Source organism: Miniopterus schreibersii (genome assembly GCF_964146895.1).
Source record: "Miniopterus schreibersii genome assembly, chromosome: 13".
Taxonomy (NCBI): Eukaryota; Metazoa; Chordata; class Mammalia; order Chiroptera; family Miniopteridae; genus Miniopterus; species Miniopterus schreibersii.
In genome coordinates, this window is record NC_138113.1 from 41499233 (window position 1) to 41516147 (window position 16915).

Here is a 16915-nt window from a genome sequence, read left to right on the forward strand (position 1 = left end):
GTTTAGCTCCCCAACTGCTCCCTCCATCCTATCCTGCCTTCTTCTTGGGAACCTGACCTCCCTATTGGCTCTCTCATCCCTTTAAACTGCCTGCTTTGTGACATCAATCTCCTACCAAACCTGCCACCACCAGTTAGAATCTGGGGTTTCCATGGAGTGTCTGTAAATAAATTTGGATCATCACAACTGACCAGTGACCAGTGTGACCAGTATCCTTCCTACTGGACACATGCACTTTCTGGCTCCAGCCACTCAGACACCCTCATCACTTGCATCTACAGTTGATACTTCCTCTTCTCTGACCATGTCAGGTAAGGAAAGAGACCTTTAAGGGTTTTCATTACATATTGTTTGCCCCTAAATTTATCAGTAGAGTCAAAATAGCATAGAACAGCGGGGAAAAGCATTGATCTAGAAATCTGGATGACTCATTTCAGTTTTGATTTTGACATTTACTACCTGTGTGACTTTGGACAAGTCACTGACTCTCTCACAAAATCTGTTTTTTCCTGTTACATTAGGATGTCAGATTGGTTGTTCTCTCTAATCCCTTTCTTTTCTAATATTGAGTCTTAAAGGACACCCATATAGAAAATGAAATCAAGACTTCTGGAGAGTGTTTCAACAGAAACAGAGAAAACCTAGGTGACGTAGAAAACTAGCTATACATATAGACAGTCTCCCGCCACTAATGTTTCAACATTAGGATTTTAAGTTTAGTGCTGTTCAAAAAGTAATATTCACGTGTTTTTGGAGTTTTCTATCCACACTAGGTGAACTGAGAAAATAGGGAGAGAGGAAGGAGAGTACTGGACTATAGGGGGACAAGTATTTCAATGTAAGAAAGTTTAGTATTGTTTTCATCAGCACAGGCCAACAGGAACCAAGAGGGAGGGAGAAACCTAAGCATGAAGGAGGGGAAACTCTAAGAATGAAGAGGAGAGCACGGAAGAGCTCTCAAGAGCAAAACAGGTAGTTTGCAATGGAATGTTGAAGGGAACCAAAGATTTTAAATTGAAACAGAAAGTGCAGGGTGAAATGTGCTCAGAGTAGGGCATAATAACATTGGTTTTAGCAAATGCTTACATTAATAGCCTAGAAAGGAAAGTAAGGCCAGAACAGGGTATCACTAGGCCAAGCAGCATATCAAAAAAGTCATATTCAGTTGTCTGTTTTTCTATTGCTTCTCTGAACATGGGCGGCACTTGACACTTTTGAGTATAAACATTTAAAAATGTATTTTAGAAATGTTTTCTATAAACAAGAAACTAATAAAGGTGGTTATCTAGGGGACAGGAGGAAAACAGAATATTCAGTGTTTCACTTGATTTGGACTTTTGAACTATGTAGATGCTTTCTCTATTAAAAATAAAATTTTAAAAAGTGGCATATCCTAACTTGAATCAGAAAGACTAATTCCTTTGGGTGACAAGTATGTTCCAAGTCAAAGCTGCTTGTCATCTTTAGTTATTTTCTCCTGAACACAGAGAGCACTGAGAAGCAGCCATCATCTCGTTTTAGAGCTTCGCTACCAAAGGATAAAAAAGAAAAGTGAAGCCCCAGATCTCTAACTTCAAGTTGACCTAAAAACAATTTTGTGGGGTCTCTACAGTAAACATTTTTAAATTAAATACCAGCAATGATGCTTTTTAGGGCTTTGGGTACAACACTTCCCTGGATGTTGAAGATTATAATCTAGGCTTTAAGATAAATATACAAACTTTCAGGGTACTTTTTTAGTGTTCTTCACTGTTTGTTATGTGGTTATATTAACCGAAATCTGTATTTCTACTAGACTTAATATGTTACTTGCTGGATAATATTCAGAAGAACATGAATGAGCAGAATAATGGAATTCCTTTACATATATTTTGCTCTCTGCTTTATATTTTTACTGAAATATTTGTCTATATATTTTGGGGCTGCGTATACATCCACGTTTATGGCTTTTTATGCAGTTTTTACTGATATAGTTTCTCTGTTCACATGTATTGCTAGGAATTCATTCAAAATCACTGTGTATTGTGGGTTGTTTTTGGTTAATAGTATTCACGAAAATAGAATAGGCAAAATTCACTCTTATAATACTGCATGTGTGAAACAGAACTTCACTCATTAGTCCATTATGTTTTGATGCTTGCTACATGCCTCAATTTTCATTAATGTCTATATATTTCCTTGCAGTTCTGAGATACGTCGTTCATGACTTTTCTCTTTATCTTTCCAGAACTTCAATCTTGTCCCATATTAAGTATATGTAATATATCATTTATTCATGTAAAAATTATAACTGTTATTGTAACAACTTTATAGATCAGTAACCAAAAGCTCAAAGAGTTTAAATAATGTGTTTCTTTCAAAAAGCACTTCTTGAGAAACTCTCTCTCAGATAGTCATTTAGAGGTAGGATCAGAAAACAGGCTTCAAGAGAGTAAGAATGACCCTTTAAATTTAGCACCTGCACTGAACCATGTGCGAGTTCTAGGGAACAGCATGTGAACTGTGCAGGCAACATGGGGTCTTGAAGATTACAAAGGCAAGAGCTGTACTGTTTTCTCATGGACAATAGAACCCCTATATTAGAAGCTCTACTGCTCCCAGTTTGGGGCAGAATAATGCTCAGAGCAGAGCCCTGGCAAGAAAGTCAGGATGCTTAGGTTTTGTAACCTGGAAATAATACTGACAGAATGGGAGAACTTGAACAGGTCTATCTGACCTCTCTGAGTCTGTTTCCTCACTCATAAAGTAAGAATGTTAGAACAGAGGTTTCCCTAAAGAATCCTGGTTCTAAAATGCTTCAATTCTAAGGAAGAGCATAGAAATCAATACTAGTGCAGGCTCAAGGGAAACATAAGGCAGGGAGCGATAGCTTCTAGCCTAGAGAGCAATGTATGCACCACACCACTTGGGCCTTAAGCACAGTTTCGCCCAAGTTGGGAGCACAGGCAGTTCATACACAAAAGTAAAAAACTGTTCCAGCACTTACAACCAGCATACACTGATTTCTGATACTTCAGTGAGTATCGGTATTAGAGGCTTTCTGATAGGACCGATCTTAAGTTAATGCAATTCTATAAACATAGTGAGTGGTTTTCAACCTCTGAGTTCTTCATCACCCTCTTTGTCCCCTACAGAGAATTTCCAAAATCCACCTTTACTTGGAGCTTCAGAGTCTCTGCAGCTCTCTCTGCCTGCAGTGAGCAATGCAGCCTCCCTAGCAGGAAGTGTCTGCAATTCCTCCAGTGTCTTTCCAACCACTAATGGGCAGTGCCTACCTTTACCAACATTCTAGCACAACTATGTTGTCTGGAGTGACTGGCCAGAGCCAGATCTCCACTTTGGCTACTTCCAATCCTGGTCTTTTGGAGTGGGCTCTCACAGGAGGCACTGAAAAGAAGTCATCATCACTCAGAGACTTCACTGTCATTGACCAGGACACAGCTGTTTCTTCCATGTCTATGACATCCCAGTACAGTAAAACCACAGATGCCGGTAACATGGTCCCTCTGTATCCATCCTTTTCTGCCAGCCTTGTTCAGGGGGCACCATCTCAGATTCCAAATCAGGGACATAGCCTGTCACTTCCCTACCAGGAAGGAAGTCAGGTGTATTACTATAATCAAGGCACACTGAGGCCTCTGCTCTCTGGAGAGCGGGGTCCCTACCTGCAATCCTATGGCTCTATGTCTCACACAGAGAGCAGGGCCTCTGCCCCTCAACCAGAAATGGTCATGGTGCTAAAGGAGGTCCAGCCCACAAATGTGATGCCACCAGCCTCGACCTCTGCAATTTACTACTCTGTGCCTGCTCAGCCCATCACAGACACCAGTTTTCAAGGTGAGTACCAACAGCAAGAGGGAAGAGAAATAGGGTCAGCATTCAAATATGGGGTCAACCTACACCTGGAAGTGGCAAGTCCACACACACATAAGATTTAAGTCCTGTGATCCTATAACTACTGCCCACAGTCAGTGCTCTCCATTTTCAGACTTTGTGAGAACTTAATAGAGGTGGAAAGGCAGACACTATAACAGCCATGTATGCTGCATGTGTGAGAACCCCAAGAGCATACTGAGGGTTCCCACACTTTTCAGTGCTCTGTCTGATTAGTCCCCCTATACTACCACACTGTAATGAACTCCCTTCCCTGATTTACTGCCTTATTCTCCTTGGAAGGAATTTCAAACTCTTATTGTGACAGTGACAGTTTAACTTTCCCTCACGTCCTTAGTTTACACCAGGGTTTAAGACCTTGTGTTCCAAGATCTTGGCCAAAGCAAGCAGGCTAAGAATCTGTCCTTGCTTATTGATTCCAGCAGGAAGAGCTCCATTCCTTCTCCTAGTCCCTGGTGTGTGTGAAGTGCTCTTCTTCCCTCAGGAAAGTGGGGAGAATTAGGAGGATTCCGTATGAACGATGCTAGCCTTGTGAAGCATTTAAAAAATCACTTTTACTTTTTATTTGACTTACCACAACCTTGTGAAATACAAAGAATACCATGAAAATGACATCAGATGATCACCAGTGAGAACTAGAACAGTTGCCTCCTATCTCCTAGCACAGGGCACTGCCCATGATCCTTCAGATGAGCTAGTAGGAATGCCTTTCCCATTGTTGGAAGGTGCATGATCGTTGCATTGCTAGCGACACAGGAGCACCTTACTAACCAGGGACTGACTGACTTCCCCTTGATTCCTTTGTAGTGATGGAGACTTCCCTGGGGATGGAGACTTCCCTGGGACTGCAACCTTCAAGCCAAACATTCTGTCTCCCACAGACTCCAGAATTCCCCAAGTCCTGCAGCAGCAGCAATATTCAGATCCTTGAGAGTATCCCACCACCTGAGCTTGGGGACATTGCAACGGCAGCTCCAGTCCAGAGTCCTAGTATTTTCCTGGCACTGCCTCCAGCTCCAAGTCAGGAAATGAAAGAAAATAAGAATTTGGATGATATTAAAACTGTGCTTTCAGAGCCTCTGGATGCCTACCAGATCCCAACAGAAAACCAAGATCCTCCACTACTCCCTTTAGAAATCCCTGATATTCACCAGCTCCTGGCCTGCATTGATCCCCTTGGCCAAGAGGAGCAGCCTGGTTGTGAAAATGCTGGTCTGGGAAAGAATAGGTTGAGTCTTAAGGGCCAAGGCACACTTGGGAATGGGACTGAATCTAATGATGGTTTTGCAGACATCGCTACACTGGTGGAGGATATTCAACTCCCACAGGTCTTAAATTCCTTGGATGACCTCGATCAATCCAAAGGTCCCAAGGTGATCAAAACCAAAGACACCAGATCCATCCAGTTGAACGAGGTGCAGAAAAAGTCAAGTGGCATAAAGGCTCCCTCTGATCAAACTGGGAAGAACAAACATAAAGCCTCTGAGCCAATCAGTGGTGCTCCTAAGGCCAAAATCAAGCCTGAGAGCCCAGACTGCATGTTCCTGGGAGAAGTGGCTGTTTGCAATGCTGCAGCCAGTGACAGGGCTCCTGAGAACATGGCCAAGCTTTCTAACAGCAAACCTCAGAAAGCTGCCCCCAGCAAGATCAGCAAAACTAAGAGCCATGGGCAGGAAAAGACCAGAAGAACCAAAGAAAACAACTCCAAGAAAGCTGGAGAGAGTAAGCAGTCAGGGAACAAAGCAAAAGCAGAGGAGAAGCCAACCATTCCCAAGATGAAGAGGAAGAAAAATCAACCTGAGCTGACCCAAGAGACCTTCAAAAAGCCTCGGAGCTCCCTAGGTATGCACATGCTGGAGTCTGTGCAGGTTTTTCATGCACTGGGGAAGAAGAGTGATAAGAAAACTGAACTCTCTTCCTCTCGGACCTTGGGGAACTCAAGAAACCCCAAAGGCCCCCAGCCACCCCTAGCTATGGAACGATGGCTGGATACCCCTCGTGAGGGCAAAGGTCCTGAGAAAACTCAAGTCAAACGCCAGAAAGTGGAGAGCAGTGCTGAAAAAGAGTGTTCATCTCCATCTGAGTATGAGCTGCCACCTCCTGGGAAGGTCAAGTTGATACCTTTGGTTTTCCCAACCTTGGACAAGCCTCAAGCTCGACCTCTTCCTCACAGGCCACAGTATGGCATCATGTTGGCCTGCTGTGGATAACCCTGCCCAGTCTGGTTCTAACTCAGCCCAACCTACAGCAGTAAATTCATCACAGCCAACTCCTGCATCTATGACAGGGTCCTGTCAGACCAGCTCGGCCAATTTCAACCAACCCTGCCTGACCTGGTTCTAACTCAGCTCAACCTACTGCAGTCAATTCATCCCAGCCAACTCCTGCATCTTTGACAGGTCCTGCCAGACCAGCTCGGCCAATTTCAACCAACCCCGCCTAGCCCAGTTCTAAGTCAGCTCAACATACTACAGTAAATTTATCCCAGCCAACTCTTGCATCTTTGACAGGTCCTGCCAGACCAGCTCAGCAAATTTCAACCAACCCAACCTGACTAGGTTGGACCAACCCTAACGGGTCTAGTGACCCTCAGTCCGCTGCTTCTAGGCCTCCACCCTACAAAACATCTACTTGCACTTCTTTCCAGTGGGAACCTTTTCGCATGGCTGTGACAAAGCCCTGGACCTCACCCAAGCCTCAAAACCAGTATCTACTCCAAGATTCTGCCCACAAACCCCTTCCATGGAGGAAACCCGATGTTCCTGGGCCAGTCATGTCAACACTCATCACAAACGAGCAGAGGTCAGAGCAGGAGACCATAAAGAGAAAGGCTCAACTACAGCATGAGAATTCTGCCAAATGCTCTTTGGAGAAAGCGCAGTCTTTCACTGAGAGGGAAAAAGAAATGGAAATTTCTTGATATTGCGACTATGCAATATAAGAGATGCTGGGATTGTTGTTGCCACTCTGGATACCTGCTGTTTTCCCATAGATACAAATTTCTCTATTCTGATATGTTTTAAAGCTTAATAAAAATGAATAAATAAATGTAATAGAATTAATAGATGAATAATAAAGAAGCCTTTTGAGGTTTGAGATGCTGTTAACTGTGGTTTTTCTTTGGTGGGGTGGGGATCAGAAGCTGCATGAAAACAAGAAATTGGAAGTTGGGTGAATGAGGGACAAGGTGTAAGACTGAGGAAAAAGGAAGGAATTTTGTCTATGGCAAGAAAGGCCCAAAGGGAAAATGGAAAATGTCTCTCGTGGAGGCTGGTCTTATGTCTCATGACCACCAGGTAACTATTTTAGAAAACAGATTCCAAAAGGTTTGGGTTGCCTTCACCAGGTAGGATTGTAGTTGCGGAAGGTGAGTACAAATCAGGGGAATCTACCAGACGACTGACAAGGGTTTAAAGTTATCCTGAGGGCAGCTGATAACAGGGGCCTAGTCAAGTGAACTGCTGCAGTAGGGGGCCTACCCAGACAAGGGCGTGGGATTTAAATCACCATTTACTCAACACCTATGAACCAGGTCCACTAATGCATTACTTCATTTAACCTCACAACATTACAACATCACACAAGGCGAGTATCACTGAGCCACTTCAGTCCTGAGGTTCAGCAATGTGCTGAGGTCACACTGCATGTGGTGGAGGAAAGTCTCAATTGGAGGTCTGTCTCCGAAGTCCTCAGTATTTGCAAGTGTCTCTAGGTGGCCAGCCTGGCTTTCAGAGCACAGCACCTGGAGGTTAGTTGTAGATGAGGTCAAACTTGAGGAGAAGCCGTTATAAGTATTAACTTAAGGGGCCTCCTCCATGACCAGGGCCATGTGTGCTACCTTGTCTAAACACCGCCATCAAGCCAAACCCATGAGAAAAATCCATTGGAAGAGTCCATTCCCACGAGCAAGAACAACAGGATCATGTGTGCACTGGGTCATCACTGGAACAGCTGTAGGATGCAGGAGTCAGTTCAAAGGGGCTCCTTGGAAGGCCTGGCGGGGGGGGGGGAGAAGCTGGAGGAAGTGAGGGTGGGGGGGAGTGGGGGGGCATGAAAGGGAATGGAATAGGGGAAGGAGAGAGATGGGAATCACCATCATGGGTAAATTAGTGATTTGCATTATAAAAAGTTTTTTGAGATATACTTTACATACTATAAAATTCACTTTTTTAAACTGTAAATTCAGTGACATTTAGTACATTCACAAACTCATGCAACCATCACCATTGTCTAGCCCGCCAGACAAGGCTTTGTGGGTCTCCTGTCCAACATAGCACCTCACGTCTCTATTGGCTCAGACCATTTTGAATAAGGAGACAAAGCACAGCGACCTAACCAGCTCGGGGGCAGAGCGCCATCTGGCCACCCTGAGAGGCGGACCAAGCTTGGGGGCAGGTGGAGGGTCTGTACACAGCCGCTGGTCAGATATGTGTGTACCTTTTCCTTTCTTCATTCCTCTCTCTTTGTCTTCTTTTCTAAACATGCACAAAACAGCATCTCCCATCTGCCTCCTCCCCAGACACACACACACACACACACACACACACACACACACACACTACAAAAAACTGGTCCATGCACAGTTTCCTTCATCTCCATTCATGGTAATATAATTTTTCTAGTTGCTCAGTCCAGGAACCTTTGAAATCCTTGGACTCCTCTCTCCCCCAACCACACATCCAGAACATCAGCAAATTCCATCTGCCTTACCTTCAAACTGTATCAAAAACTTGTCCACCTTTGACCGCTTTCCTCCATTTCTAATCCAGACCAAGTCTCCATCATTTCCTGCCTGGATTACTGGGATGGCCTCCTAGCTCAGAGTTTCCCAAACTTTGTAGATTTACACAACACTTGGTATCTTACCTCTAGGCAAAAATAAAATAAAATAAAAAACAATAGTCCCATTTATTAAGTAGTTTGGTGCCAACAATTTAATAAATACTGATGCCTGTAGTAGGCTGGATAATGGCCAGCCAAAGAGATCAGGTGCTAATCCCTGAAATCTGTAAATATTACTATTTTTTTCAGAAAAGGGTCTCTGCATAAGTGATTAAATGAAGGGTCTTCAGGTGGGAAGGTTAGCCCGGATTATCAGGGTGAGCTGAGCCATAAATGCAACCCATGTGTCCCTATCAAATGGAGGCACAAGGAGATCTGATGCAGACAGAAGAGGAGAAGGTGATGTGACCATGGAGGCAAAGCCACCAGCCAAGCACTTCCCGCAGCCAGCAGAGGCTGGAAGAGGCAAGGAACCAAACCTCCCTCAAGAGCCTCCAGAAGGTGTAGTCCTGCTGACACCTTAATTTGTCCCAGTGACACTGATTTCAAACTTCCCATCTCCAGAACTATAAAAAAAATGTATTTCTGCATTTTCTAAGCCACCCAGTTGTGGTCTTTTGTTAGAGCAGCCTCAGGAAAATGCTCCAATGAAGCAATACATTGTACAATAATACAATGACACAACAACTAAGTAGACATTTGAAAAATAATACACATGAATTAAAAGAAAAATATTCTTATTGTACTTTGAAACAACCACAGTTACTTGCTGATGTGTGACTGTCGGGCACTGTGCAACATCTCAAATCTTGGAATTAAATCAGATACTGCAAGCATCATTTCCTGAACCACGCTGATTTCCAAATTGTGCTTGCTCTTTATTAGAGCTACTGTCAAAAACCCAGCTTCACAAAGATATGACAACATTGAAAGGAATATAGCATGACCTAATGTTGACACTTGGACTCCCCACCAGGTAGAAGCTGACTCAGTACCTAACAGATGTCAAGTACTGCTGTAAATCCTTCAAAAATTTAAAATACCCTGCTACACCTGGTGAGTTTGCTGTGGTGTCCAGGGGGCACTCCAGTGTACCTTGTGAACCACAGTCCTAACTGGCTTACCTGCTCCCACCCTGGCCTCTCTAAAATTTGCCAACACAGCCACCATAACGATCCTTTCAAAACGTAAGTCAGATCCTGTTTGCCCTTCTGCTCAATCCCTCCCAGGGCTCCTCATTTTTCTCAGAGCCAAAGCCAACATTCCTATAATAGCTTATAAGACCCCACATACACTAGGGGTCAGAAAAGTTTTCTATAAAGAGCCAGACAGTAAATACTTTAGTCTTTGTGGGCCAGGTTGCTTCTTTCTCAACTACTTAACTCTCAACTATAGCAGCTTACTCCATATACACGTGGTGGGGCAAATAACCTGTACTTCTTAAAAAACTGCTACCGTGGATGTAACTGACATTTCTGAATTCCTAAATGGTGTAAATATGTGTAGCATCTCAATGTCAAATCAGGAAAGAGCTATGACTCAGAACTATGACTCTGACAGATTAACAAAACCTCTGGAAATCAGAGCCTGAAGCAAGGATTAAAGTGCTGGTGGTTTACTGGGGAGATGCAGGTGAGGAAAGCAGGAAAGGGAAGCAAGGAAAGATGCAAAGCATTTAGACACAATGGATCACCTCACTGGCGGACTTCACATGGAGCTGGAACCGAGGCACAGGGCTGGTTTGGCATGTGTGTTCACTCAGCTGGCTGGACTTTCTCTGGAAGGCTGGAAAGGAAAACCCGTGCCTGAGAGTAGCCCACAGAAGGGGAAAAGGAGGGGGAATTAGCCTGGCAGGCTCCTCCTGAATTTTGTGTCCCATTAATCAAGGCTCCCCACCATGGGAACTGACTACTACACACTTCTGATCATCTCACCCTTCAGTAGCAGCTCAGAAAACTACTGTGTGGTGGGTGAGGACTATTCTTTTTCATGGTAATCTTGGTAGAACTATTTGAATATTAAACTACTCATATGAGTTTTTAAATAAAAATAAATTTTAAAAGCTTAAATAGAACACTAAGACCTTTTATTTTTATACTTTTTTTTTTTTTCAAATATAACTTTATTGTTTTCAAAAGGAGGGAGGGCCCGGCCGGGCATGGCTCAGCCGTTGAGCGTCGACCTAGAATCCAGGTGATCGGGGTTCGATTCCCAGTCAGGGCACATGCCCAGGTTGTGGGCTCGATCAATGACTCTCTCATCAGTGATGTTTCTATGTCTCTCTCTCTCTCCCTCTCTCTGAAATCAATAAAGATATATTTTTTTAAAAAAAGGAGGAAGGGAGGGAGGGAGAAGGAGAAAGAAATAGAAACATTAATGATGAGAGTCATTGATCGGCTGCCTTCTGCACTCCCCACACTGGGGATCAAGCTGGCAACCCGGGCATGTGCCCTGACCAGGAATCAAACAGTGATCTCCTGGATCACAGGTCAGTGCTCAACCGCTGAGCCACACCAGCCGGACTACACTAAGACCTTTTAAAAAGGGAGTTGCTGGTCCCTTCAGCCAGAAGACTTTCAATGGTGTGATTTGAACAGAAGCCAGAACCATAGTGTGTTGAAGAAAAGATGAGACACAAGATAGCAAATGAAGCCTAGTTTTTAACAAGCCACACTGATAACTGAAATAGAAGGGGAAGGGGACAGAGGGAATAGTCGGGTAAAGAAAAGTATTTGAAGGTGGCAGTGTTTATATGATGGCACTTCTGCTGGCAATGTCCTCCTCAGAAACTGCTTCCAAAGAACTCCTTAGAAACCCTAGACTAGCTGGATCCCCATACCTGCCACTGCTTGTTCTTTTTTGCCTCACCAGCTGTCTTGCTCCAATTTCCTTCCAAGTGAGCCTTACTGATGTATCGTGGGGAACAGTTCCCCAGGACCAGCCTTTTAGCAACAACTCTTGTATCTGTGTTAAATGTGGCAGGCAGAGAAAAACTGTATGAGCCATCACTTAGATGAAGGGTAGCAACTTGGCTGAGCTAAATAGACATAGATGGGGAGTAGCTGAGTTAGAGCATTTCATTAAGGTCAGGTTCAACATGTTCACATATAAAACTGAACAGATAAAATAACTACCACATGCAGTATAAGACATTCTGATACAAATTTTCAAAGAAAGAGGCTTTCAAAATGAAGCCAAGTTGCCCAAGAATTCATCAAATATCTACCGAGGCTTTTGGTGTTATGATGCTGAAATACTTTATTAAGCAAACAAAGGTGTTTGGCTTCCTCTACAACTAAAAATAATTAACACCTCCCACATGATCCATCTGTGTGTTCCAGAGGTATAGCAGCAAAAGAGACAACTTAGAAAACTTGAGAGGCAAGTGGAGGAAAGGAAACTAACGAGTCTTCTTGTTTTCTCTCCTGCTGATATACTTTTAGGCAAGGAATCCACTTGTAGAGGCCACAGAGTAGGGACTTGAGGAGTAAGAAAAACTGCAGAGAGGATGAGGAATATAGGAGAAAATCCATGGTAACTGCAAATATGGGTGGGGACTCCGTTCACTCAACAAAGATTTGTTAAGTATTTATCATATGTCTAACACTATCCTTCGTGTTGGTGGATGTGAATAAGAACCCTATGTTTATCTTTATGAAATAACTAATATTTAAGTCCAGAGATGCAGAGAAATGACATAGAAGTCAAAAAAGAAACCCCTACCTATCAGTCACAAATTAAATAAATTCCCAATGCATTCAAAGTGAGCTTTTACTGATACTAATCCGTGCTATGCTAAGCAGTTAATGGGACATGGAATCTCTTCTCAACTTTTTTATATAGGTCAAATGCTTTCCCCACCTATTCCTTTCTTAGGTCAAACAAAAACAATTTTCAGAATTTCCATGCTGAAATCCTAAACTTGCTGACCCAGGGCATTTTTTGGTTGTGATGATGGGAACAAATGTTTCTACTGGCATTTAGTGGGTCGAGTCACGGACGCTAGACATCTTGTCCAATTCAGAGAACAGTCCTACAAGTGGGTCTCATACCTGAATAGCTCTTGAACGTCCTACTCAACAGTCATATAGGTGAAAAAACTTTTCACAATTACCTAAGCCTTAGAAACTAACTCCACTTCACAAACACACACACAGGGTTTTTTGCAGTTTTAATGTACAGTGAATTTTCCAGGACAGTAATCACCTTATTAACCAAATAAAGAATGAACTGGGTTTTATTTGAAAATCTGCTAAGAGCTGTTTACTGTCATGGAAACTCCTACCACTGAGGCAATATGACCCACCTAACTGAGTCAGCATTTGCAGTTTTTTGTATGCAAGGTGCAAGTAAATGACTATTTCTTTATTTCTAGTATAGTCATGCCTAAATATTTAAATATTGAAATACAAATACACATTACTTTATTACAAATTTGATTTGTAATATAAATAATATTTTATTTGTAATATAAATAATAATTTGTAATATAGAGCATTACCCTCATTTTTTCCTTTAAAATCAAGTATGGAGGTAGGTTGCTTTATCTATGAATTTGATTTCAGGATAGCAAAGGGTGAAATACAAAGTATGTGCTATAAAAAAAAGAAAATGGAGTGTGACAGGATTGAGAATCAGTATTCTACACGTTGAATTCAGATTTCTGAAAGAATACTGAATTAATTTTTGCTTACCTTTCTCAAATGATCATTGCAAGCAATGAAATGAGTCCCAGGCATCCTCTGTCCAACTGGGAGATTTTTCGCCTGTTAATACATTTTTTGTTAGCCAAATTTTCGGAGCCTTTTCCCTTGCACAGACTGAAGATTCCTCCATCCCCTTTACTCTCTGCTTAGCATTTTGCTGCTCCACTTATTCAACCCTGCCTAGTTCCCTGTCCTTCCCTTCTTCCTGTTTCCCTATCTTGAAAACAGATACAAGGCAACAAAACAATGCAAAGGTCTCAACAAATGAGGTATATCTAACACCAGAGATGGCCAGAACTTCTGTATCCCTGATGAAACCTAGCCCCACCCTAAATACTATGATGGCATATACATACTTGTCAACTGACACAGTTTAAACTCAATTCTTTCACTTCACAATTATTTATAGTCCCCATACAACTGATGCCATCAAATTCGATCAGTTGGGAACTTAGAGTTCATATTGTAAAAAGAAAACCTGATAGAAAAGGGACTGTGAACTTCACTGAATAATGCTAAGTGTCACAGTGAAAAGTAGTATTTGGCTGACTTCTGTCAGATGAGTTAGAATTAACTAAGGTTGATTCAGTGTATCTGAAGCATAGAAAGTGAGGGAAAAAGTGGCATAAGTTGGGGCTGGAGAAGAAGACCAGATGCTAGACAGGATAGGGTCTTAAAGGCCATGGTAAAGAGTTTTTTACTCTTGAAACAATGTTTCTGAGTGATGTTTATGAGCAATGTTCTAATTTGCCTACTAAAAAGATTTATGTGAAGAATGGATTGAAACAAGAGTGGATGGATATAGGTACACTAGTGAGGACCTAACTGTAATCGATCAGGCAAGTTCTGTATTAGGCTGCTGACAGAGAGAAACTGATTCAAAATATTTTCGGGAGATACAATGAAGGGGACTTAATGAGGTAGCAGGTGGAGGAAAGGAAGGTCTGGAGGAATAAAAGTGTTCACTGCACATATAAGCAAAGTCTCAACATTAATCATTTGGACTTACAGAAAAAGATCTCTCAAATGAGGTCTGTTAGGAAGCAACAGTATGTCCTTTGTCATTCCTGGAAACAAGTCAAAGCAACTTTTTCAGTCAAAAGTTCAAAGGTACTGGTAGTTTTTTCTACTCCTGTGCCAAAATAACACTAGTTCAGGAAGGGAGACTATTTTGGTAATTAATGGGTCCCCAAAACTGAAGTCCCATGTTAAAAAGCAGGCCCTCTGCATTTTACTCCAGGGGCCATGGTCAGAGCCTCCCTTTTAAAAGGATGGGAGAAGCCCTGACCGGTGTGGCTCAGTTGGTTGGAGAGCGTGGTGTCCTGCAGCAGAAGGGGGGTGGCAGGTTCAAGTTGGGCCCGGGCGCAGGCCTGGGTCTAAGGTTCGATCTCCGGTAAGGGTTCGTGCGTAGGCAACCAATAAATGGTTCTCTCTCCCTCTTTCTCTATCCCCCTTTCTAATGTCTAAAAATCAATAAGATAAACAAATATTTAAAAAATAAAAATAGCCTAGCTGGGCGTGGCTCAGCGGTTGAGCGTAGACCTAGGATCCAGGCGAAGGTGGTTCGATTCCCGGTCAGGGCACATGCGCGGGTTGCGGGCTCGATCCCCAGTAGGGGGCGTGCAGGAGGCAGCCGGTCAATGACAAACTCTCATCATTGATGTTTCTCTCTCTCCCCCTCTCCTTTCCTCTCTGAAATCAATAAAGATATATTAAAATAAATAAATAAATAAAAATTAAAAATAAAAATAAAAGGATGGGAGAAAGCATAAGAGCACGGACAGTCCCCCTCTGCTCCTGTGGGCGGAGCACCGAGAGGGTCGGTGCCTCACAGCAAGGGGCGGAGGGGCCCAGGGCGCGGCTCCGCGGACCCGCAGAGACTAGGAGAGAGCAAGCCCAGGCCTTGGAGCTAAGACTAGCAAGGGCCACGCCCGGGGGCCAAGGCAGGTTACCTTTACCAGGAAGTGGATCCCGCCCTTCCTCCCGGCCGACGAACGCCCAGAAAAGATGCGTCCCCGGCCCCAGCCGCCGCGGGCACAGTGCCATTGGCTCATGTGCGCCCCGAAACACCGCCCACCCAACGCTAAGAGCGCCAAAGCAGCCATTCCAACTCTGTGGGAGCCAAAACAAGCTCCTCCACCCGAGGATCCTACACAGCAACCTACGCAGCTCTACCTCCCACCCGGCTCCTTGCTAATGCGCACGCGCCGCCGCCCGTCGTGATGACGTCACCGGCGGGCTGACTGAAAAGCGCGATCAGGGAACAGGACTCTAGTGCTGTGGCGCCCCCCTCAGCTGGCGGCCGGTAGCACAGGGCCATGAGTTCACGCACATGCCCTGCAGAGTTCAACACCACAGCACGAGGAATGAAAAGTTAAGTCCCACTCCCCCAGTCCCTAGTGAGGCCCGCCCAGATATTTTCCAAGTGCTTCCATTCACACTTATTGTACAGTGTATATAAAAATTTTTTGTACATATATGGATGTCCTTTATTTTATAGAAAAAAAGCATACTATATATATTCTACAATATAGCTACAAAATTTTATAATTTTCCCACTAATTTTATGTGTACATCAGTTCTATTGTTTTTAATGGCTGCATAGTATTTCTCTGATAGCATGCACCATTATTTATATAACCAGACCAATACTGATGGACTTCCGGTTGGTTGCAGCTTTTTCTCCTCTGTTACAGGCAGGCTGCAATGTGAACATCATAAACATGTATACAACCATATCAAATTCCTATAAGTAGAATTTCTGGTATGAAGGATATGCAAACTTAAAATTTTGAAGGACACTTTTTAATTACTCTCGAAAAGTATTGTGTTAACCTACACTCTCACGGTGAAATTTTTATTGGGTTCCTATAAGGGGCCTGGAAGTATGTATTTACATTTTTTTTAGTGCCAAAAAAATAACTGAGAGAGACGAGAGTGGAGCTCAAATCTAAGATTTCCACACACTATCAGGCATAGAGATCTGATCGGTTAGAAAACTCTTCAATTCAGCTACGAGTAAAACAGCAAAGGACTGCATGTCCTAGAGTAGGTCTGAAGGCAGATTAAAATACCAAATTCCAGGTTAAATTGTAGATAATTAAAAGAGCAAACGTATTTTGCTTTTTTAGTTTTTAGTTTCTAGTTTCTGAAAGTACCTTATATAGACTGTTACTAATGTTCACAACCATTGGAGGTCTCGGTAAACTGAGAATCAGAAGGGTGAGTTATTGAATGAATGAATGAATGAATGAATGAATGAATGAATGAATGAATGGGTAAAAAGATCACTAGTTTTAACATTTCTGGGAAAATCATATTCTAACCAAGTTTATATCCACCAGCATTTACAATTCTGAAAATTTCCACATAATTAAAAATAGGTTAATATTAGTAAATTGCTATTTGAAAAAGATATGTAAATTAGCACAGCACAGTTTGCAAATGTACAATTAGCCACGTTCAAATTTGGTACCAAAGCATAACATATTCATTTGCAATTTATTAAAAATATATACAATAAGAATGTAGTG

The 16915-nt window shown here is 42.8% G+C and overlaps 1 protein-coding gene across 1 annotated transcript; it reads left to right on the plus strand.

The window, feature by feature from the left end:
- Positions 1 to 229: 229 nt before the first annotated feature.
- Positions 230 to 8756, plus strand: LOC308566251 (uncharacterized protein C2orf78; the record flags this gene model as incomplete). Its single annotated transcript, XM_081156422.1, is given in 7 exon segments — positions 230 to 311; positions 3135 to 3243; positions 3245 to 3837; positions 4702 to 6073; positions 6075 to 6187; positions 6405 to 6445; positions 6449 to 8756. Coding segments are annotated over 7 exon segments (2676 nt in total). The 3' UTR covers positions 6815 to 8756.
- Between the last annotated feature and the right edge of the window lie 8159 nt (positions 8757 to 16915).